Source organism: Ascaphus truei, chromosome 1 (genome assembly GCF_040206685.1).
Source record: "Ascaphus truei isolate aAscTru1 chromosome 1, aAscTru1.hap1, whole genome shotgun sequence".
In the NCBI taxonomy this organism is placed as follows: domain Eukaryota; kingdom Metazoa; phylum Chordata; class Amphibia; order Anura; family Ascaphidae; genus Ascaphus; species Ascaphus truei.
In genome coordinates this window covers 77,349,806-77,373,780 of record NC_134483.1, presented here as the reverse complement: position 1 = coordinate 77,373,780, position 23,975 = coordinate 77,349,806, and the positions used below count along the sequence as shown (strand labels likewise).

Sequence of the window (23,975 nt, the reverse complement as noted above, 5' to 3'; positions counted from 1 at the left end):
TGTATATATGTGTGTGTGCATGTGTGTAAATATACATTTATAAAGCGCCCAGAGTATACAGCATTTTACAAAAGGTGTGTGTGGAAGTGTATACCAATGTTATGGGAAGGTGTAGAAATGTAAGAGGGTGTTGCACTCCCACTCCACACACCTCTTTTGTAAAGCGCAGTATACACTGTAGGCTCTTTCTAAATTTATATTTACACACACACTCTTACATCACTAACATTCAGGGACCATTTAACACCTTAAGTCATAAATCACATACTGCACAGGGGAGAGGGATAGGCTTCAGTCACAGATACATTCCAAGATGCACTGTTTTTAAGTAAAAGCCTCTCTTGCTTTTTTCCATTGTAACACCGCCGGAAGAAGAGACCAGTGTATCTCGAAAACTCGCACAAATAAAAGTCTTTTGTTAGCCACAGAATGGTATAGTCTATTTGTTTTTTATTTTAATATATATATTAAAATCATGTATAGATATATATATATATATGACGTTGCGTTGTGAGTGCTGACGTCACTACACGGAAGTCCCTCGAATATCCACGAGGAAGCCCCGCAGTCTGTATTGAATACAGATCCCTGAATACATCCAGCCGATCTTAAGGGTACTCGTACTGAGATGTGAAGCAGGATGCTCCTCCAGCCTCTCCAGTCCGACCAAGGCAGTGTGTGGTGTGGAGGTTTCCATCTGGTTCACGTCCAGGCTCCCTATGGTTGAGTGTCAAAATACCGTGAGTTTACCAGGACATTTGCCTTGTGCATATCTGTTCCATACTGCATCTTACCTGGTTGGGGGTTACTGTTTAAATGGCGATGAGGACTTCTGCCGACGTCATTGTGATTGAGATTATAACTCACCAACGCCCTTTTAGTCAGACCTCTTGTGAGTGCGTGTCCAAGAGAGCTTTTTCAATTTGTTTTATAAAAATTCTATCATACAATATTATGCTATGGAGCTTGCGCTTCTTTTCTTCACATATATACATATATATCTCATTACCATTCAGCAGAACAGCAAAAAAGAGGCAGCACTCACTGGTAAGAATCCAAAAGTGTATTGAACAGACACATACAGAACCAACGTTTCGAACCCGTGGAGGGATCTTCTTCAGGGGGTGTGCAATGAAACCCCTGCCCAGAGTGACCACTTAAGGCATCTGTGTGATGTGTCTCTTGTTTACTCCAATCAGCAGATGGCAGGTATTTTTGAAAACAGGAGCATATCAGCGGTCTGAATCACAGCTGACTATACAAAGCTTCCTCAGTCGTCATGGTGATGCCCAGGGCATGCACATTCTGTATAATCTCCTACATGGTGGCCATTTTGCATCAGCCGTCACATCGGCAAACTGGATTATAGCAGCCATGTGTGTCGTGGCTGGATGGTCAAAGCGTCCTCCCTTATCATGGTAACGTCCAGTGGCCATTTTGGATCAGCCGTCAAGCTAGGTGAACCAGTAAGAGGTGTAACAGCCATCTGAATCTTGGCTAGCTAGTGGAAGCGCCCTCCATCGTCATAGTGATGTCCTGCGCATGTGCAGTCAGCGTATGCTCCTGCTCGGCGCATGTAGCCAATGCTTTAGAGGGAGTAGAAGAGAACTACAACTGCCATAGTGACAATAAACATGGAAAGTGGGGGAATAGTGGAGAGACAGTGAGGGTACATATAAATGGGTATGCTGGTTGAATGTGAATACTCAGAGGGGAGGGAGAGAGTGTGGTGGAAATCAATAAGCACATAATAAATGAACAATGCATGACAAGAAACAGTCCAGCAGGACTCACAAGGTGTGATGCCAGGCAAGATACTGTTCATAATTCTCCTGAAAAAAAGTGTCCAACCACATTCTCCGATGGTAGTCTATTAACACACAACAACTGATGTTGAGGTCCTCATTAAGACCCCTAGGTGACCATGAAAAGTTCGAGAATAATTTTCGCCCCTAGTTGTAATAGACGTTTACTCCCGTCTCCTCCTCTGGTGGGGACATGTGCCTGTAAAATAGGCAAACATCTAAATGTTACAAGGCTGATACTTGTGTAGCATACTTTTCCCCACCCCCTGGGAGATATCACAGCTACTGTGTATGTGGTGCATTACCTTTGGCTCACAGGAGGCCTGGGCCTTCGCTGCTGGGAGCCTGGGGTGTGCCTGATCCATCGGGTGACATCGCCTCCACCTGTACAGGATCCTACTATTTGGGATAACCCCGTTACAGGACCCCATGCATTAATACACACGATGGTAAGAGTAACAGTTTTACTGCATGCATAAGAACAATGATAACCAGTCCACAACACTGGGCCACGCACGGCCATACCCTCACACCGTCCTCCAACACAATGTCCACCCTGGATGGGATATCCCCCCCAAAGAATTGAGGGGCCCTTGGGCACCCAACCACCCCGGTGTCCACAAGTAGCAACCCACCCAAATGTGAGAGAGCGGTGCCAACTAGAACTGAAGGTGTTACAGTTGGTGCACTTGGAGTGCCTGCCCAGGTGCTCCTACACCCGGGTATGGCTGGAAGATGATACGGATCCACTGATCCAGCGATGTTGGTGTAGCCTCCGCCTCTACTTAGGGTGGTATCCCGCGTTGATGGTTCCACCAAGTCTCTGATAGTCCCAGACCACAGGATCGGCAGTTCGCCGCCGCATCCTGACTGTCCCTCTCTCTAGTACTACAGGGGCCGTGGCCCTAACTGATGGGCCGGTCCCTGCAGCTACCACAAACTGACGGGAGTCGGGGCCTATGGGGGTCTCTGGCCTAGTGCAGGGGTCACAGACACCCTGCACCTACACACCCTACCTCTTCCTTATCCCAGCTCCTACTGGTGCGAAAACGTGCGAAAACGATCTATTCCATGGCAGGGGAATACTGATGCACTATTGGCTGCGGGGTAGCATGTGAGCTGCCGCCCCGGGGGCTGCTGGGGCTTGTGGTCCCCGTGGAGGACCTTCCTACTCTGGCCGCCTTGCACGCTAGCACTGCGCATGCACTATCATGTCCAAGATGGTGGCACCCTGCAATGGGAGCCACCAGCGACCGGGTCGTCTGCCACAACCTCTCAATGGTCTCCCCCAGCTTCCGCTGCCAGACGCAGCTGCAGCCAGAGGTAGGAGGCAGACTGGGGACCCGGGGGGAACCAGGCTATACTTGCATCTGAAACTGTTGCTGATACTAGCCCGGGCTAGGCACAGAAAAGATCAGCTTAAAAGTCCCGCGAGTCAATAGGTAGCTGCAAAGGCATCCATTGTGCTTCTTATTGGCCCGCGTGCTGTGGGACTTTTAACCAAAAGTGGGACACCGGCATCACATTCAGATACAAGTATCACGGGAGCAGGAACTAATATGGTGCAGCTCTGGAGACTCCTGCCTCCCTCCTGGAAGGGGGGGGGGGGGAAGAGAAATAATATGTAATCTTTTCAAGGCAAAGCTCCTTTAAAACTTTTTATTGATCATTTTGAGTCAATGCATGTGAGTTTATTCATGCGCTTTCATAGGTTCTATCAGCTTCTCTGAAAAAGATTTCCTTCCTCCTCCATAGATGTCCTCTTTCACTGTTAAGCAAACTTTGCCTAGATCAGTGTTGATTTAGGAGGGGGAGATTAGAAAAAGTCATGCTCCTCCGTCTTGTATCTGGCAGCTGGGGGGGCGTCACGAGGTGTGTGTGTGTGTGTGTGTGTGTGTGTGTGTGTGTGTGTGTGTGTGTGTGTGTGTGTGTGTGTGTGTGTGTGTGTGTGTGTGTGTGTGTGTGTGTGTGTGTGTGTGTGTGTGTGTGTGTGTGTGTGTGTGTGTGTGTGTGTGTGTGCACAAGTGGGCATTGCACCTTTAACAAATGCAGTCTGTTTGTATATACTGTGCTATGATATTTCTTGTTTTGCTGCTCAGAAGTAAGACTTTTGGAACACTTGAAAAGCTGTTAGCCACGTCATATTTTACACAATCTATGTTTAAAAAATGGAAAATGTTATGGCAGATTGCACTTATAACATGTAGAAATACTACATTTAAGTGGCGTTTCTCGCACATTACCCCACATCCCATAATGGCTCCGCCCACCTGGCACGTTTTGGTCACACCTCCCGCCACTAAAAAATGCTCCCTACAGACCGCGGTGAAGCACCACCAGGACGCACGGCGGGCGGGCGCAGTGGGGCCTTAGACTTATGGAAGAAGATTTCTATGTGAGAAAGAAAATACGACACAGCTATTCTGTAGACAATGGCATTAAAGCCCCAGCAGCTCGCAACTCTCTGGTAGGGTTAGAATAAACAAATCTAGGACCTGCCACCACATCACTCCATAACATTCATAGTAACAACTGACAAATGGCAAAACTAAAATCATCCAGCTCAATACAATAATTTCCTTCAACTAGAAGTCTGGGAGTTCACCTTCCAATCATAACTGGTGATGTCTCCAAGAGAGTGTGATGTCAGGGAAGACCAGCCCAGAAATACAATCACTGCGAGTACAAACGAGTGTGGAGGAAGAGCATGAGATGAAGGGGTAAGGCTGTGGCCATGGTGATTGTGATGGTGCGCAGGAGGGCGCGCGCAGCGTGATCACATAGATGTACCTCTATGAGGCTGTCTATAGAGTGCGCGAACATGCACGAGAGCAGAGGCGCCGGCACTCACGATGCAGGAAAAAAAACAGAAAAATCTGTTTTCATGTGTGGTGGCCGAGCGGCAGCCGGGTCATGTGAGCGGTTCACCCAATGAGGGCAAACCAGCTCCGTGATGTCACAGCCATGCCCCAACACGCCTCCCTGTCTCCTCTGCATGCACAGGACACAAATCTCTCCTGCTGCAGGCGGCAGGGAGAAGCCGAGTGAACGCTTGCACCCTCTCCAGCGTTCACCATGGCCGCAGCCTAAAATGTGAAGCCAAAGCAACATGCTTATTAACTGGAAACATATTAGTGTTACATCCTGTAATATAGATCTTAGGAAATATTTTTTCTGCTGATTTAAATTACTTTTTTTGGTCCACCGATTTCTTCCCATGTAATTGTTTTGCTGGGAAATCTACAAAGACTATTTATCTGTTCTGTCACACATTCCAGGTTATATTCAGAAAATAGACAGGGTTGCACAGTTTACAAATCTTATGATACCTCACATTTTAATTTGGTATGTAACTGTTTCATAAGCCTATAATATATATTTTCTTTAACTGTGCATGCAATCTCTTGAATATAATGTATACCCTGTTCATTTATATAACTGTATTTGTAACCATGTATTATTTGTCATCTTAACTCTATGCCCAGGACATACTTGAAAACGAGAGGTAACTCTCAATGTATTACTTCCTGGTAAAACATTTTATAAATAAAAATAAAATAAATAAATATATGCGTGTATATAATAACTATAGCTCTTTATTGTGCATTTAAACATTTGATTATTTACATAATGGCATTCAACCTAATCAAGTGGGACTAATCCTGGGATGCAAAACCACTAGCAATACCAGAAAAGTAATTAATTATCCTATCTTTAGATCTGCAGAAAATAATGTTACTTTTTTTAATTGTTTTTTAAAACATGCTATATTTAACAGCACAGTAACCACAAAACAGAACAGAATACAATTATAAAAAACAATTAACAATCTTGAATATTAATGCCACGCCTCCCTCTAAGGATAAAAGGCTATACACATTTACACAAATAACAAAATACTGAAATATTAATAGTTATTAATCAAACCAAAAATGTAACCTTAAACTTAGTTTTCAGTTTCAGTATGCTCTTCCAACCCAAGTAATGATATGAGGAATATATTTTGGCTTCCTCTATCCTGGATTCTATTATATCTCCCCATATATCATTATCTATGGTCTTCCAATAATTGCCGAAGTAAGCTCCAAGAAGTGTGCTCAAATGTCTGTATAATCAAATGTCTGTATAATCAAATCTCTGTCCTGTTGTGCCATTGCATGGAAAAAGCTTGTTTTATAGTTGGCGCTGGTGCGCGTGCGGGCGCCCGGCGTTGCGCATGCACGTGGCGCGCGCGTTTCGTTTATATAGTTGGAAGCGGTGGCGTGGTTGTGTATTAAAAAAAAAAAAAAAAAAACATTTAAAGTGTATTGTGGTTTTTAAAACTTAATTATTCAAACAGTTGTAATTTTAAAGGAAAAATAGGAGCGAACCTATGCGCAATTCAGCTAGTTTTTCCTCAATCTGCATTGCAGCCTCACTGTGATTGGCTAAAGAGTGTGACGTGCAACAGCAGCAGCACGAAAAGATACTGTTCAGGTCTTTCCCCCGATCTGCCGGCTCAACGCTCACTGCCGTGCGCGGCCGAAGTATAGAACGTCAGGCCTGGACACCGCCAATTCTAATTGACACGCACACGCACTATATAACACGCCTAAACTGCTCCCACTTTTTAAAGTATTTCTCAGTTTTAAGTTCTTTATTTGTTTCCGCTTCCAAATTGTCCAATAGCATTCATTTAGTCAAATAGTCTTTTAAGATGTCTCCATGTTACTTTCATTAGATGTTACAATGGATTATTTAGCCATTTTTACACCAAAGCTCATTATAATTTAGTTTGGCCCACATTTTTGCAGATTTTTAACAGTCCTAATATTAAAATCCCACAGCTCAAGTAGAACTGGAAGAAAAACGGTCACACTCTTCAAATCATTATGGGTACAAGGCAAGGTTGCCCCATCTTACCCATCCAGTTTCTGAACTAATGGCCTTGTACATGTGATACAATCAAATATTGAAGGTATTCATATTAAGGACTATGAAAACAAATTATCAATGTCTGTTGGTGATATTCTCCTGATTCTGTTCCATCCGTTGCAAAATCTATTAGTATAACGCAGAAAATATGATCTGATATTTGGATACAAAATAAATAATTACAAATCCAAAGCATTAAAAATAAATCCAATAAGCAACACAATTAATCTCAAAACGAAATCTTAACTTCGAATGGAATCCCACGAAGAAGAGCTATTTACAAGATCACCTAACTAATGCATGTGAAAAACTATTTGGGGCCAATTTTCTCCAACTGATTAAATCTTTAACTAGGGAACGGGAAGAATTGAATAAATCTGAAATCTCGTGGCTTGGTTGTATTGCAGGTATTAAATTGACTCATTTGCCCAGGATCCTTTATTTAATTTTCTACTCTTGACCCTGTTCTTGCCTTTCTACAAAGGAGAATTGGGGCTGCTATACTGAACAGGAAACCTGGTACTTCGTAGTCTGTCTCGTATGTAATCTGCCTCAGTAGAAAACCAAAGTCCTCCCTAAAATAAACTTTTAATATCAAGCAACCAAAATGTTACCCGAGAGCTCAGATACAGGAAGGTGGCGGTAAGCTATGGTTTAGTCACAAATCTGTAGATAACATCCTACGGCTGCCTAAAAATAGCAGACCCAAGAAAAACCAAAATCACCTAGTCCTTAAAGCTGCAGTTCAAGCTGCCGGTTTAAAAAAAAATATATATATATATATAATATATATAATATATATATATATATATATATATATATATATATATATATATATATATATATATATATATATATATATATACATACAGTGTTCGACAAACCTATACATTTGCTCGCCCCGGGCGAGTGGATTTAACACACGGGCGAGTAAATATTGGCCCAAGCAGCACACGTTTGGTACTAGGTGGCGAGTAGATTTTTTTGTGTGGCGAGTAGATTTTTTTGTGTGGCGAGTAGATTTTTTGGTGATTTGTCAACCACTGTATATACATATATATTTCCCATTCAATATGTGCATCAATACAATCTGCACACTGACAAGTCATTAGCTAAGCTGCAGATCGACCTGTTCTCCTGTAATCGATCGCTTGCTCAGGGTTAATTAATTCAGCTCTTGCACAGCATTCTGGGAAATGTAGTCCTGGAATATGATTGATGGGGCAGTTACTAGATACAGTTGGTTCACTGCTAGAGAGAGGTTGGGGCTCAAGAGCCAGAGCCTATCAGAAGGGGAAGGGGGCTGTCACTTTGGAAAGGCTTCCTACATTAGAAACATTAAAAATGTCTTTAAAACATTTTTGTTATTTTTTTTTTTTTAAATACTACAAGTATTTTTTCATAGTATAGAACTGATTTATTAAAAAAACAAACACATGTAGGATATTGCTTGAACTGCTGCTTTAAGAACTCTTTAGAAATGTGGGATCGTGTGACTTAAGCTAAACACCACAACATTTTCTTTGCCATTTTCTCCCCTCTTTGAAAATCCACATTTCCGACCTGGGTTCTCTGTACATGACTTCAAACAATGGGAATGCCAGGGTCTCTCCGAATTATTTTCACAGTCCCATTTATGCTTTCAAACAAAATCCAATGAATGGTGATGCACAGCAGAAGATGAAAAAAGCTGGACGTGAACGTGGAGATGTAAAATCAATTTATTGTACTCTTAAGCAACACATACCAAAGAGAAAGATCGCACCAGTACTACACCAATTGAAACACTGGGCCTCAAGGCAAAAACTATCCCTGGATCAGATATATTACTTTACTTGACAGCATGCTATACAACAGATTTCTCATCACACTTCGCAGAAGAAATTATAAATTAGAAAATAGGAAGAGTTACTAGAAGAGAATCTCGAAGTCAAAGATTGGGCTGATTTTTGTGGCGAATACATCTTCTAATGCTCCATTAAGAAAATAGAAAATGTACCTTTCCGATATTTCGGTTTCTTCAAGTCCTCTATGACCGCCATTAATGGGTTAATTGCGGCAACAAGCAGAGGTAGGTCAAGAACCTCCCGTTTAGACCACCATAAGAGGGGGCGCTGCCCATCCCTAGTCGGTTATCGTCTATCAAAGCCTTTTAAAGGAAACACAAACACATTAAAGAAGAAAACATAAGGGAGGCAAGTACACTGCCATAGAGGACGTGAAGAAACCAAAATATCGGAAAGGTACATTTCCTATTTTTTCTACATCCTCTATGTTAGTCATTACTCGTGGGATGTACCAGAGCCATTTAGAGGACTTTTGGAAAGGAGCAATTCTCTTAGTTGTTGAAACAACTGCTTAAAGCACATTCCTACCGAATCTCGCATCCGCTGCTGATTGAACATCTAACGGGTAATGCTTAGCAAATGTGTGAAAAGATGACCACATTGCTGCTTTACGTATTTCCTGCACAGAGGCATGAGCTTTTTGTTCCCGGGAAGCTGCCATGGCCTTAATAGAGTGAGCATGTCATCCTATATGTTTTCCTGCTACTCTATGTTCTTTGCAAATAGCTGTATAATCATCTGGATATTGAAGCAACTGATGCTGCCTGACCCTTGAGTACTTAGTAACACTGTCTTTTGAATACATGGCGTTACAGTCCTAACTATATCTAAATTCTGAAACAGACGTTTTCCATCACAAGTTGGACACCACAATGTCCTGATTGATATGGAAATCTGACCATACTTAAGTTTGAAAATGTGGAACAGCTCACATTACTATTTTGTCTTGGTGCACCTGAAAGAGCGGTTCACAACAAGATAAAGCATGCAGCTGTCCAGCTCTATGTTAGAGATATGACCAGGATGGAAATTCCAAGAGATCTCAAAGGCTTCTCAAGGTCATGACTTCCGGGTCGTGCCATCTCGATACATACATCCGTACCTTTCAGTTAACTGTCGGTGCCATAAGATCGACATCCGGTTGTTCCCATTTTTGCATTAATTGATTGAAAAAATCCTGGTTTAGCTTCCATTCCCCTGGGTGTATGGAACACCTGCTGAGAAAGTCGGCATCGTAATTTTTGTCTTCTAAAATATAAGCTGTGGCGATACATGGAACTGTTTTCTCTACCTAGTGCGTGATTCTTGTGACTTTTGATAACTTTCAGGCTCCTTGTTTCTCCTTGCTGATTTACATACTGTATGCTACTGCTGTGACGTTGTTGGACAGACTCTTCAATGGGGAGTGCTTCAGAGTGGTCTGAAGACTTTGGATAGTGTAGAATATGGCTGGAACCTCTTAATACATTGATCATAAGGCTCCTTTCTTGATTTGATCAGAGCCCCTGGATCACTTGATCCCGACAAATCATGCCCCATTCTGTAAGACTTGAGTTGGATTTCATTACTGGCCAGATAGGGGGAAACAAACACTTGACTTTCTGTAAGTTCTTGATTGTGGTCTACCACCTCAAACTGTACTTTGTGCATGGTAGTAACGGGATTCTGAAAATTGGACTGGGGTTTTGGGGTCTCCCGAATCTGAGAACATTTCTGTGTAGCGACCTGAGATAAGGTAGCCCAAGGAACCACATCTGTAACTGAATTGAGCAGTCTTATGTGCATAAAATGTGCCTTTGATGGTTTTGAGGGCTTTCTGAAAAGCCGCACCTCTGAGAATTTTAGAGATTGGTAGTTACACAAGGCCTTTTCGTTTGTCGTACATTACTCCCAAGAATTGAATAACTTGAGCCTGCACAAGATTGTTCTTCAAATTGATGATCCACCTGTGGGCTTCAAATACATTGGGCAGTATACAGTATGCACATCGTCTCTGGCCACTTGCTCTGACAGAGTTTTAGTTAACCAGTTGTCCAAGTACGGAACTAAAAAAAAATGTATTTGTAATGCGGTCACCACTGCCTGGCCTTAGTGAAGGTTTTAGGTGCTGTGGCCAGTCCAAATGGAAGTGCCTTAAACTGATGGTGCCAACTGTCCAGACAAAATCTCAGATTTACAGTTGCCCAAGAGGATTGCTTGTATAGGACTCACTTGAGAAACTGTCCTTGATGTAGATATGAATAAAGTACATATGATTAGCTGCACCTTGAACACATTACATTGAGATGCAAGAAGTGAGGGAAATTGACAAACAAAAGTTTGTTTACTCCACACACTTAGCATAACCGTCTTTTGTTTGTTTCCTAGAACTTCAAACAACCCTTGTGTTTTGTAATTAACATGTACACCCCAGGGGAAACAGATGCACATTCCTTAGCAGATATCAAACCTTTGGAAACCTTTTGACCTGTACACCAATATATTACAGTACATGATGGATCAGGAATTAATAGGAATTTTCAAGACATCAAACAAGATTACACACACACATTATTTAGTTTGAGTATTTTTCCTCAACCAATCAGAAACCTACTACATGTTGAGCAATGTGCAGACATACACAAACAGAGAAGGTGTCAGTCAGTGAAGAGAAGGGAGAGTATATATATATATATGTGTGTGTGTTTTATCTCAATGTATGTTTAGATAGAATGAATTGTATTGTATTGTTAGGCCTGTATTAAGTACAAACCTTATAAGGAAGTATAATTAGTATGACCGTGTAATTGTTATATTTAGTTGCTGTTCTAATACATTTCTGTTTATTTGATTAAAGCCATCTCTATCGTATCAATAACTCACATAAACCAGGGTATGTACAGTATACATGTGTAAATGTGTATCCTATTAGAATACATATCTACACATCTATTTCCTTAAGTAATAGTTTTGCCAGTATTATTGTATTAATTCTTAAAAGCCCGAGATACTTCTATAGATGGATAACTAATAAATTCACCTGTATTTCAATATTATGGATAAGGATAGACATAGTTTTGCTAGTTAATTCTTATAAGCTAGCGATATTCATATAGATGGATACATTATAAATGCATCTAGATTTCTATTTCTGGATAAGGCTAACCATTATCGGTAACATTTACGGTGTGATTATCTTCAGTGTGATTGGAATATGGAGATTCCATGGTGATTGGAATATCTTACCCCTGAAGAAGCGGATAAATCCGCGAAACGCGTAGGGTGACGTCACACACCCTGTGTCTCGGCGTTCTGAGCGTACATCTCCATACCCCCTCTGAGCGAGTAATCTTTGGCGCCAGAAACCAGGGACTTTGCTTCTTGATGGTCACCTCACAGGTAGGTTTGCCTAGGGCGACTCCGACCCCAGAACTGCGGTCAATTACAATCTAAATTATGATTATAGGGCTACCTGGTCTATAGGATTTTGCCTCCCGGAAACGTCGCCTTAATCTCCAGTGCTGGGGCAGAAAAGGACACTCCCGTCATTTTGGAGATTATATAATCTAGCAGTTCTCCGAAGAGATAAGGAACCCCATAAAATAAAGACACTAGCCTATTTTTGGATAAAGTATCTAATGCCTAAGTTTTGATCAATAGCGCTCTGCCCGCAGCTACTGCATATGCCAAAAATCTTGCTGCAGGCCGAAAAATATCCATCGGAGCATCACACAAGAAATCCATTGAATCTTTTAGATTCAAGAACTTTCAACAACTTCTGTCTATATGTTCCAGCTTCAATTCTATCCTGCAGATTATTTATTAAGATTCTGATGGTCCTTGAAATACAAGCTATAACTATTGCCAGTTTTAGATTTGCCAATAGTATTGTTTGCGTAAGACACCTATTAAAAGATCCCATGGACCGCCGAAGATCACTGCATTACATCAAATGCCTACAGGCTAGATTCTGCAGCAAACGGATCTGCCACAATGGACCCCAGGGGAGGACACCTTGCAGCACCCACCGAGGCTGTATATGGCTTGTTTACCTTAAAAAGACTGTGGCTAGATAGCGGCTGGTTTTGCGTTAAGTAGAGGAGAGAGGGAGCCGCACACGCTTAGAACAGCATTAAAGCAGCCCACTGAAGAAAAATATATAATGCAAAAACAAAACAAAAAACGTCATGAGGGAACCTGCCGTCGTCCATCCCTCAGCTAAGGTATGACAAGAAGAACTGACTAGGATGGGCATCGCTCCATTATATGGCATTCTAAACAGGAAGTTCTTGTCCTCCCTCAGTTGGTTGCATGGATTAACACATTAATGGGTGGCATAAATTATGTAGAAGAAAAATTGTTTAAAAAAATATCCAGCATTATATTGATCGTATTTAACATTTGCCGCATTTATGCCATTTATAACAACATCTCCTTGCTCTGTCGGAGGAACTGCAACCATATAGGAACAACAACCTAGATCTGGAAGGATTAACCTTGCAGAAAGAGCTTCTGAGAAGAAATACATTTCAACTAATACGGAAGATAAATGTCTACGTGTTTGCTTGGTCTTCCAGTTCCAGGATCTTACTCTATTAGAGACAAATTAGTCCTTCATGCAGTATACTCGCTGCAGCTTATCTTTGCCTGGAAAAGAGCCTCTCCTCTTTCTGTATCAGAGAATAAGAGTGTGGAACATTATGAAACTAGAGAAGTTGAGCAGAACCTTACCATACTGGCTTACCATTTGAAAAAACATGGCTACCCTGAAACCGGTTTATGATCAATATATTGGTGTATATTTTCCTTGTTTAAGCCCTTGGGTACACGAGCCCTACTAAAGGATCCTTTTTTCATTTATTTTTCATACTGTAACTATAATACAGGTAAACCCCGTTATAACGCGGTCCTCGGGGTCCACCCCGAGTCCCCCGCGTTAGTAACGGGGTCGCGCTAATTTTTCTTTTAAAAATGGCCGCCGCGCGCCTGATCGGGAGGGAGTGAGGAGGGAAGGAAGTTAATTAAATAAATAAATAAAAAGTTTTAAAAAAATGGCGGCGATTCATCCCTCCTCCCTCTCCCTCCCAGCCCCCTCCCTCTCCCCCCCAGCCCCCTCCCCCCCAGCCCCCTCCCTCCCAGCCCCCTCCCTCTCCCCCCCGAGGTATGCCCCCGCAGGGCAGTGTCCCTCTCTGGGTGCAGGAGGGTGGGTTACATGTCAGCCGCACGGTGTACTCACGGTCACAAGTCCGAGCTGCAGAGAGGCTGCAAAATGGAGACGGAGCCACCAGTAGGAAAGCTGGGACCGGAGCCAAAGAACCAGATGCTGCTAGAAGCAAAGCATTCTGGGAGTGGACGGGGCTGCCTCTGTCCAGCCTCATCTGCCCCTCACACGGAGGGGGGATCCCCCATAGAGACCTGCCCCCCTCACTCCCAGCCAGGGCACAGGGGTGACCCCCATACAGAGAATCTGTGTGTCCCCTTCACTCCCAGCCAGGGCAGACAACGGATTGGAGACTTTGTTACCAATTATCATATTAAATCAGAAGCCTGGCATTTGCTCTCTCCAGCCCCCCTCCCCCCATACAGAGACCTGCCCCCCTCCCTCCCAGCCTCCTGGTTTTGCGGTGCGCGGCAACGTGTGTCTGTGTCCTCCCAGCCAGATCTGCTGCAAGAGAGAGAGGGAGAGGGGGGGAGGTGTGTGTGTGTGTGTGTGTGTGTGTGTGTGTGTGTGTGTGTGTGTGTGTGTGTGTGTGTGTGTGTGTGTGTGTGTGTGTGTGTGTGTGTGTGTGTGTGTGTGTGTGTGAAAAACGGGCTGCTGACATGTGAAAAACGGGCTGGTGGGCTTCTAACATGTGAAAAACGGGCTGGTGGGCTTCTAACATGTGAAAAACGGGCTGGTGGGCTGCTGACATGTGAAAACGGGCTGGTGGGCTACTGACATGTGAAAAACGGGCTGGTGGGCTGCTGACATGTGAAAAACGGGCTGGTGGGCTGCTGACATGTGAGGGGGGGTGGGCTGCTGACATGTGAGTGTATTGTGAGAGCTGTGTGCAGTGAGTGTGTGCAGTGAGTGTGTGTGCAGTGTGTGTGTGTGCAGTGTGTGTGTGTGCAGTGTGTGTGTGTGCAGTGTGAGTGTGTGCAGTGTGAGTGTGTGCAGTGTGAGTGTGTGCAGTGTGAGTGTGTGCAGTGTGAGTGTGTGCAGTGTGAGTGTGTGCAGTGTGAGTGTGTGCAGTGTGAGTGTGTGCAGTGTGAGTGTGTGCAGTGTGTGTGTGCAGTGTGTGTGTGCAGTGTGTGTGTGCAGTGTGTGTGTGCAGTGTGAGCAATGAGCAGTGTGTTTGCAGTGTGTGCAGTGTGTGCAGTGTGCAGTGTGTGCGGTGTGCGGTGTGTGCGGTGTGTGCGGTGTGTGCGGTGTGTGCGGTGTGTGCGGTGTGTGCGGTGTGTGCGGTGTGTGCGGTGTGTGCGGTGTGTGCGGTGTGTGCGGTGTGTGCGGTGTGTGCGGTGCGGGCAGTGTGTGCGGGCAGTGTGTGCGGGCAGTGTGTGCGGGCAGTGTGTGCGGGCAGTGTGTGCGGGCAGTGTGTGCGGGCAGTGTGTGCGGGCAGTGTGTGCGGGCAGTGTGTGCGGGCAGTGTGTGCGCAGTGAGTGTGCGCAGTGAGTGTGCGCAGTGAGTGTGTGCAGTGAGTGTGTGCAGTGAGTGTGTGCAGTGAGTGTGTGCAGTGAGTGTGTGCAGTGAGTGTGTGCAGTGAGTGTGTGCAGTGAGTGTGTGCAGTGAGTGTGTGCAGTGAGTGTGTGCAGTGAGTGTGTGCAGTATATGCAGTGAGAGTGTCTGCAGTTTTGTTTTTGTTTTTTTAAACGGGAGCCACGGGAAAACCGCGTTATAACCGAATCGCGGTATAACGAGGCGCGTTATAATGGGTTTTACCTGTACCATTCTTTTATAATTATAAAGGTACACACAGTGTAATCACTTTCCTTTTGTTCTCTAAGGTTTGCTTTTGTATTACTTTTGCTATATTTTACTTTCACTCAACATTACCTTTTTGTTTTCTGTGCACTTCTATTTTTATATTTCACAAGTGTTAAATGAATAAAAACAGTGTTAACAAAGAAATGGTATTCAAAACATATTTACAAAGAAGTATAAATGCGAGCAGAGGGAATACTTACATTCTGAAACAGCTTCCTGTCAGCAGCTAGTCTTTTCGAAGACAAGGTTTTGGTAACATGATAAAAAGTAAGTAACGCTCTGTGCTGACGAAGATCATCTTGAATTTTTACTGATTCAATAAGGGTGGGGATAAGCTCAGGCCACTGCTTAGGACAATCAAGTCTTGCAGCTTTAGCAATCAATACAGCAATTTGAGTAGCAATCTGTAGAGAAAACGACGTACAAAGTGGGTAAGTGCTTGTTTCAAAAGAACATTCTCACCAAATACCTTAAAGATGTTCATTTGTATTGTATACGGTTTGATAGGTAAGGAAATATTTATCAGCAAAGAGCACGTTTCATTTTAAGACAAAAGTCTAAACTGGTTAGCTTTCAAGCAATCATTTAAAAGTAGATTTTGAACTCAATGTATTCAAAACGCTCACTCTCAACAGGCGTTTAATAAAAAATACAATTTGTATTGCGTCTAAAAGCAAAACTAACACGCAGAGGATTCTTTGGTTTCAATGAAAAGATGGTAAACAAGAGAAACACACATTGGAATTTTAAAATGAGAAATAATTCACATGTTAAAGCAGCAAGTACCACTCTGGTGCTGAACCTCGCTATTTTCATCAGCATGAACCCCTTAGTTTCTAAGATAATTACTGGCAAAGGTGCTCCTTATGGAGGAAATATGCCATCAACTCATACCACTTATACCACTGCAACCACTTATGTTGATCCTTCCTTTTAGTTTGCTGATCACTCAAGATTTGGTGGCCACGTTGTTACCATCAGAGTGAACATTTAGCCTGGTATATACACCAGTAATTTTCTCAGGAGCCGGGAGGGTCCTCTGCAATAAACATTGCACTAATTGGCGCAAGAGAACCCACCGGTTCCAAGAATGTAAAAAAAAAAAAAAATCGGTTAGAAAAAAATATTACCAGATGAGATTACAGCTACAAACGACAATTGCACATTTTCATGCTACATTTCCCCTGTAAATGGCGGTAAGAAAGTATTAGCAGAGTTATAGTATCTTGCGGTTTATTAGGGCAAAGGTTATCTACTCCAGTCCTCAAGACCCCCCAACAGGTTACGTTTTAAAGCTATAACAGCTTCAGCACAGGTGGCTCAATCAGAGGCTCAGTCTTCGGACAGCCACTGATTGAGCCACCTGTGCTTAAGAAGGGATATCATGATATCTGACCTGTTGGGTGGTTTTGAGGACTGGAGTAGAGTCCTTGTATTAAGGTGTATCCCATATGCCCTGTATAAGTATGAGTATTAGGCTAAGGCCCCACTGGCTCAGGCCACGCGCCCGCACTGCAGACAGGCGGCGCGTGGAGAGGCACTTGAGGCTTTCTGCGGTCTGTAGGGAGCGGGAGCGGCGGCCGGGGGGGCGTGGTTTGAGCAGAGTGCTAATCCCCCCATCCACAGCTCCCGTCCGATACACCCCCTCCACAGCTCCCGTCCGATACACCCCCCTCCACAGCTGTTGTCCGATACACCCCCCTCCACAGCTCCCGTCCGATACACCCCCCTCCACAGCTCCCGTCCAATACTCCACCATCCACAGCTCCCGTCCGTTACACCCCTTCCCCCCGCCCCCCAGCGGATGGCTGCAGCGGGGGTCGGTCTCCCGGGCTGCAGGAGGGTGCTACTGCCGGCTGAAAGGTAAGCAGCTCCCCCCCCACCCCCCTACACATGCCCTCACAGCTGATCCCTCCTTCGACACACACACACACACCTCTCTTACCTCTTACCTTTTGGAGGCTGACGGCTCCAGCTCCCGCCCCCGCCGCCAATAGGCTCACCAGCGCACCACGTGACGCGTCACCGCTCGGGATCGCAATTCTCTTGCATACCCTGGCGGCTGACGCGTAACAGCGCGTAGTGAGCCGTGCAGCGAGGGGATACCGGGACCAGCTCGGGAGGAAACCCCTGCAGGTGAGTAATGCGCACGCGGACGCGCGCGCCGCCGGACGCAGCGGGACCAAAGCCTTAGGCAGTATGGTTCTGTTTTCATTGTGACCATTTTGATGCAACTTGCAAACAATATTTAAGAATCAGCCTCACTTAACATACACAGTAGTGAACAGAAGTTTGTGAATGCCTAAGGATTTTCACATATTTCAAAACTAAAATGTTATTAGATCTTAATCCAAGTCCTAATACTAGATAAAGATAACCTGAACAAGCAAATTACAACAAAATATGATACTTTTTCAACATTAAATATCCACGTGTGAAAAAGTATGCAAACCTATAGATTCAGTACCTGGTGGCACCCTCTTGAGCAGCAATGACTTCAGCTAAGCGTTTCCTGCAACTGCTAGTCAGTCTCACATCAGTTTTGAGGAATTTTGGCCCATTCCTCCTTACAGAACTGCTTTAACTCAGTGACATTTAAGGGCTTCCTTGCATGGACAGCTCGTTTCAGGTCCTGTCACAAAATAGGCGTTCTGAAATGCGTAATTTCTTCTTCTGCAGCCATTCTTTTGTAGATCTGCTTGTATGTTTAGGATCACTCTTGCTGTATGACTCACTTTCGCTTCAGCTCACGGGTGGATGGCCTGACATTTTCCTGTAGAATCTTGTGATACAATACAGAATTCATGGTTGTGTCAATGATGGCAAGCCGTCCAGGTCCCGAGGCAGCAAAGCATCCCAAAACCATCACATCTCACCACCATGCTTGACAGTTGGGATAAGGTTCTTTTGTTCGAATGCAGTGTTTCTTTTTCACCCAAGATAACGTTTCTCATTGAGGCCAAAAAGTACTACATTTGACTCGTCTGTCCAGAGAACATTGTTACCCCCAAGTCTTGTGGATCCTCTATCTTCTTTTTTAGAAGAGCAGTGGTTTCCTCCTGGTTATCCTTCCATGAACACGATTTTTGTTCAGTTTTTTTTTTCTAATAGTTTATTCATGAACACTCACATTAGCCAAGGCGAGAGTGGCCTGCAGATCTTTGGAAGTAACGCTAGGGTTCTTTGTGACTTCTTAGATGATTGGCCGGTTTGTTCTTGGAGAGATTTTGGTAGGACGACCACTCCTGGGTAGTGACTGTGGTCTTGAACTTTCTCTATTTGTAGACTGACAGTGGATTGGAGGAGCCCCACATTCATAGAAATGGTTTTGTAACTCTACAAAAAGATCAATAGCTGCTTTTCTGAGGTCCTCAGAGATTTCTTTTGATTGTGGCATGACATATTTCCACACACCTGTATGGTGAAGACCAAACTCAGTTTTTGATCTTTGTATAGGGTGGGGCCTCCCAAACTCACACCAGAAGATCTACCTCATTAAACACCTGATTCTAATCACCCCTTTTAATTTAGCTGAGAAAACCAGCGTTTCACTTTTGCACATATTACAACTCTTAATTACTCATTGTTTGTCTAATTCATACATCCTTTTGTTTCAAAAGTCAAGGAATTGGTTAATATAAACCCTATTGGAAATTTAAGATTTGTGATTCACGAAGGTTATCATGAAAAACTATGGAATTTACGTAATTATCATTGGGGTTCACAAACTTTATCACGCAACTTTATTTCAGATTCACAAACCTGCCTTTTCCAATGATCACTCGGCATACAACTCTTCCAGGGATTCTGGGTAATGACACTGTGCAGGGTTTTTGTAACTATTTATTAACCATTGCTTACCATGCACTTCTTTAGTCCAGGCTGTGCTGAAAAGCTGTGCAATACGACAGGCATATGCTTTTTGTGGGGGTCCGTGGTGAAATGGACAAGAAGCAAAAAGTGACACAGAGTGCTCATTTGCATGTCATTACCCAGAATTCCAGCTGCGTTGAAAGCATTGTATGATGAGAGATTAAGTGAATGTGCTCATAATTGGTATTTGCTGTTAACCAAAAAATAATAATCTTGGAACTGTTAAGTATAGCTGCTAGTGTAACAGGGTCTTTTAAGTGTCACTCATTAGGAGTGAGTTCAACTCAAAGTAAGAAAGTCACTTTCATTTAATATCAGAACTGAAGCAATTCTTATTCACAACGGAACTAGAATTTTATGAGTACCTCTTAAATGACAACGAAGTCATGATACGATTTTACTATAAAATGACTGAAAAGTATGCTTTGAATCGGATATGTCCAAGATCATAGAAAAAAATGAATGCTCTGTCACCAGAAATGAGCAGGCAAAGCTCTTTTTCAGATCTATTTCATTTTAAGTATTAATTTAGATGGAAAATAGCGCAATTACTTCCCCAGAGGAACACTGTTAAGGGAAGTGAATGATTCATCAGTATTCATTTCATCACTAACCTGATTTACTGGCTCATTGAAGTTTGTGATGAGTCCGGCACGCAATGTCGATTTCTCCTCTTCTGAAATAGCACTGTGAAAGAAAACACGCACATCAATCAAATCGGTAACTCTGTGACTTCAGCAACTTCTTCAATATTTAAAAATGCATATTTGCATGAGTGAAAATGCAAACGTTATGATTATCTGCTATGAACATAATTACTGCAAAGTATACTGATCTAGAAGACGAGGACTCAAAAAGCTGAACCAACATATATAGTTCATAAATGATAATAACACGCATTAGTGGAGCCGTATGCATATCCAAGGTTATTTTATTAAACTGTGATCGTGCCGAACAGGACACCATAGCGCTGAAATTCCTAATGAAGCACTATCGCAGATTAACGAATAACCCCATAAACGAGCATTAAAAAGGTGAACCATAAAATAAGCTCCTCGAGTCACAAAACATCAACAGGTACTCCAATCTTGCACATAATTACAATGTAGCCCACTGGACATACATGAAAAGGTATGCAAGCATTTAATAGAGAGAGGATAAAATAAGATCTTGCACCATATTGATTAAGCTGGAAAAAAGCTATGTAGACTATTTGAACTTTCCCCATAGACAAAATAACAGTTCCATACACCCCTGTCCAAACAAATCACAAGAAATCCCAATAATTTGATACATTCCACCTGAGTTCTACAATCGCTAGCCTGTTTTCTGTTTTGACAATGTAACAAAGGAGTCCTGTGGACCAAAGTAAACGAATAGCAGTGGCATGTTTAATAGTTTACATACACGATTACCATTAAAAATATTTACTTCTATTTTGAATATTTTTACATTTTACTTTTATTGTCCACATTGAATCAAAACCAGAAAACTGGAGTGCTTTTCCCATATTTACCTAACCTCATTTGCGATATGCCCATTTGTAAACTCTTGCATGCATAGGTAATTTCCTGATCCAAGATAACTTAGAATTACACGGACAATTATTTATTTATTTTTACACAAGAAGCAAAATAAGTGAATACTTTAACGTTAATTCAATTGTTCAAAGAAGTAAATTACATTATGTTTCTTTGCAAACAATTTTGTTTGACCGCCATGTGGAACTGTCAATTTTAAGCGTCAGTGGCATGTTCAATAGGTTAACTGTAGCTGATTGACACTATCTTTATCTAATGTATTCTGGTGATAAAGACCATTTATCAGGCCTCGAAGCCACCGGTAAATTGCTTTTTGTTCTGTGTGTTTGCAAAGTAATTATACCAGCATTAGCAAAGAATCAAGCTTTATTGAGCCATATCATACAGCTTAATACATCCGGATGCTTTGATTCTTGTAACTCTAAGTGCCCACTGTTGGCTTGTTCATTTTCAGTATTATGCTTGGCAATTGTCAGGAAGTTTCCCCTAAGCAGCAGCAGGGCCCATATCCAGTATCTTCACAGTTATATTTTTGTAAGTGCATGATCCCAGTGATTTTCAACCGGGGTTCTGCAGACATCCCTCAAGTGCTCCGTGGCTGACAGGGAGGGGGAGAGCTGGGAAAACAGTCTCAGCGGCTCCCCAGCAGTCTGGCAGCCATTGCAATCCTCTCCCTCCTCCTGTATGCAGCGGAAGTTGTATCCAACTTTCACCCAACCGTAGGAGGGCGCTGAGGAGTCCCTGGACCGGACCAGCACTGGAGCCCTCCTCACCCCAAGGTAAGAGAGAAATAGTGTGCGCGTGCGTGCAGTGGAGGAGTTAGGGGGGGGAAGAGAGAGGGGGGAGTTCAACATGGGGTAGAGAAAAGGGGAAGCGTAAGAAGGGAAGAGAGGGGGAAAGAGGGTTCAAAACATAATTCTAGGGTTCCTTAATTAAAAAAATAAATAAAGGGTTTAAACCACTGGTCTATTCAACAACGTGCATTTATTATCACTGAAAAAACAGATCAACATAAGAAGCTGAATGTTTTTTAGGACGACAATTACATTAGCTCATAGAGCACCACAAATGTGATTTGGATAATGAGTTAGTTTACTTTATTAAGTCCAAGTCACCATGTGATCTTTATTGATAGAGGGGGAATTGCCAATGCTAGAGGGCCAGCACTGCAGTATTAGGATGCAGTACAAGGCACCGCAGGTTTCCGGCTTACCTTGTACTGAAGTACTTAAACACAATGAAACCACTCCACATTCGAAATATAATTATTTATATTCTGCCTTATCTAATGTGTCTTGCTATCTGAATCATGGAAGACATCCTGATTTTGATCATATGCATCCTTCAGGACAACAAATAATAAAACAAAAATAAATCTAAAAATAATGCATCACAAAGGCAACCCTTTTAGGCATTATTTTGTATTTCTTACCTGGACAGTGGTGCTTCCCACAGGGAAATGGTCCCTGTCTCACCACCAGATGCCCCTGGATCAGCAGATATTCCCCTCAAGATTACAACACTTTAAAGAATATAAGACAGCCACTGACTTGAAGCTTCGTTAAAAAACTAACATTATTTGGGGCTAGAACTTTTCCATATAGGAGATGAGCTAGTCCCACAAGGTTATTTCTGGAAAATGTTAACTGTAATAGTTATCTCGAGGCAATGAGTAGCCATAGACGGATTAGAATATACAGTAGCTGGATTAAGAATTGTCTTTAGTTGGCCAGTTAAAAAAAAACAAAACAAAGAGACGCTGTTCCAGAGACTGTGATTATATTAGCATCAAAAGTCTTTTGACTGAGACAGAAATTCCCTTCTGAGAATAAAGAATACAGAGAAAAAGAACCAGGTAGGGACAAATGCTTTTATTATTAAATACAGGTAAACCCCGTTATAGCGCGGTCCTCGGGGTCCACCCCGAGACCACCGCGTTAGTAACGGGGTTGGGCTAATTTTTTTTTTAACTGGCCACCGCGCGCCTGATCGGGAGGGAGTGAGGAGGGAAGGAAGGAAGAGGTGGCCGGAAGCTCTACACCTCCCCTAGCAACGGCTGGGCAACCTGCTCCTTACCTCCCACCACGGCATCCATTTCCTCCCCCTCCAGGCCCCCACACCTACCGGCCCACAAACGTGTATCCAGTCTATCATAATATTCTTTAATGTCTATTTTGTCCGTGACCAATAAAGAATTGAATTGAATAGAAGAAAAACACGACGCTGCTACAGGGTCAGTCACGTGTGTCAGAGGAGCTGGGTCACGTCCTCAGCCGCGTGGAGGCCCCCACACCTACCGGCCCTCCGCAGCATAGCCTGCTCCTCACTCACCCCCCCTCCTCCCGACACCCCCCCCCCCCTCGTCCCGACACCCCCCCTCCTCCCGACACCCCCCTCCTCCCGACACCCCCCCCCTCCTCCCGACACCCCCCCCCCTCCTCCTGATGCCAGCTCCGCTCCGATCTCAGTAGCCGACACCAAAGGTAGGGAGGGGGAGTGGGAGGTGTGGTGTAGTGTGCTGTGAGAGTGTGTTGTGAGAGCTGTGTGCTGTGAGAGTGTGCTGTGAGTGCTGAGTGCTGTTTGAGCTGAGTGCTGTGTGAGCTGTGTGCTGTGAGAGCTGTATGCTGTGAGAGCTGTATGCTGTGTGAGAGTGTGTGCTGTGTGAGAGTGCGTGCTGTGTGAGAGTGCGTGCTGTGAGAGTGTGTGCAGTGAGAGTGAGTGCTGGGAGTGTGTGCAGTGTGCTGTGAGCAGTGTGCTGTGAGCAGTGTGCAGTGTGCAGTGTAGAGTGTGTGCAGTGGTGCAGTGGTGCAGTGGTGCAGTGAGAGTGAGCAGTGTGCTGGGAGCAGTGTAGAGTGTGTGCAGTGTGTGCAGTGTAGAGTGTGTGCAGTGAGAGTGCTGGGAGTGTGCAGTGTAGAGTGTGTGCAGTGTGTGCAGTGTAGAGTGTGTGCAGTGAGAGTGCTGGGAGTGTGCAGTGTTGAGTGTGTGCAGTGTGAGCAGTGTAGAGTGTGTGCAGTGGTGCAGTGAGAGTGAGTGCTGGGAGTGTGTGCAGTGA

The 23,975-nt window shown here is 43.6% G+C and overlaps 1 protein-coding gene across 3 annotated transcripts in view; it reads right to left on the bottom strand.

Moving 5' to 3' along the window:
* Nucleotides 1-23,975, bottom strand: part of IPO11 (importin 11) — a 500,359-nt gene that overhangs the window by 423,644 nt on the left and 52,740 nt on the right. For all 3 annotated transcript variants that reach the window (XM_075589858.1, XM_075589848.1, XM_075589838.1), the window contains 2 exons: nt 19,997-20,069; nt 15,710-15,913 (listed from right to left, as the gene is read on the bottom strand). In XM_075589858.1, coding sequence (XP_075445973.1) covers nt 15,710-15,913; nt 19,997-20,069 — 277 coding nt within the window. The remainder of the gene's footprint in view (nt 1-15,709; nt 15,914-19,996; nt 20,070-23,975) is intronic.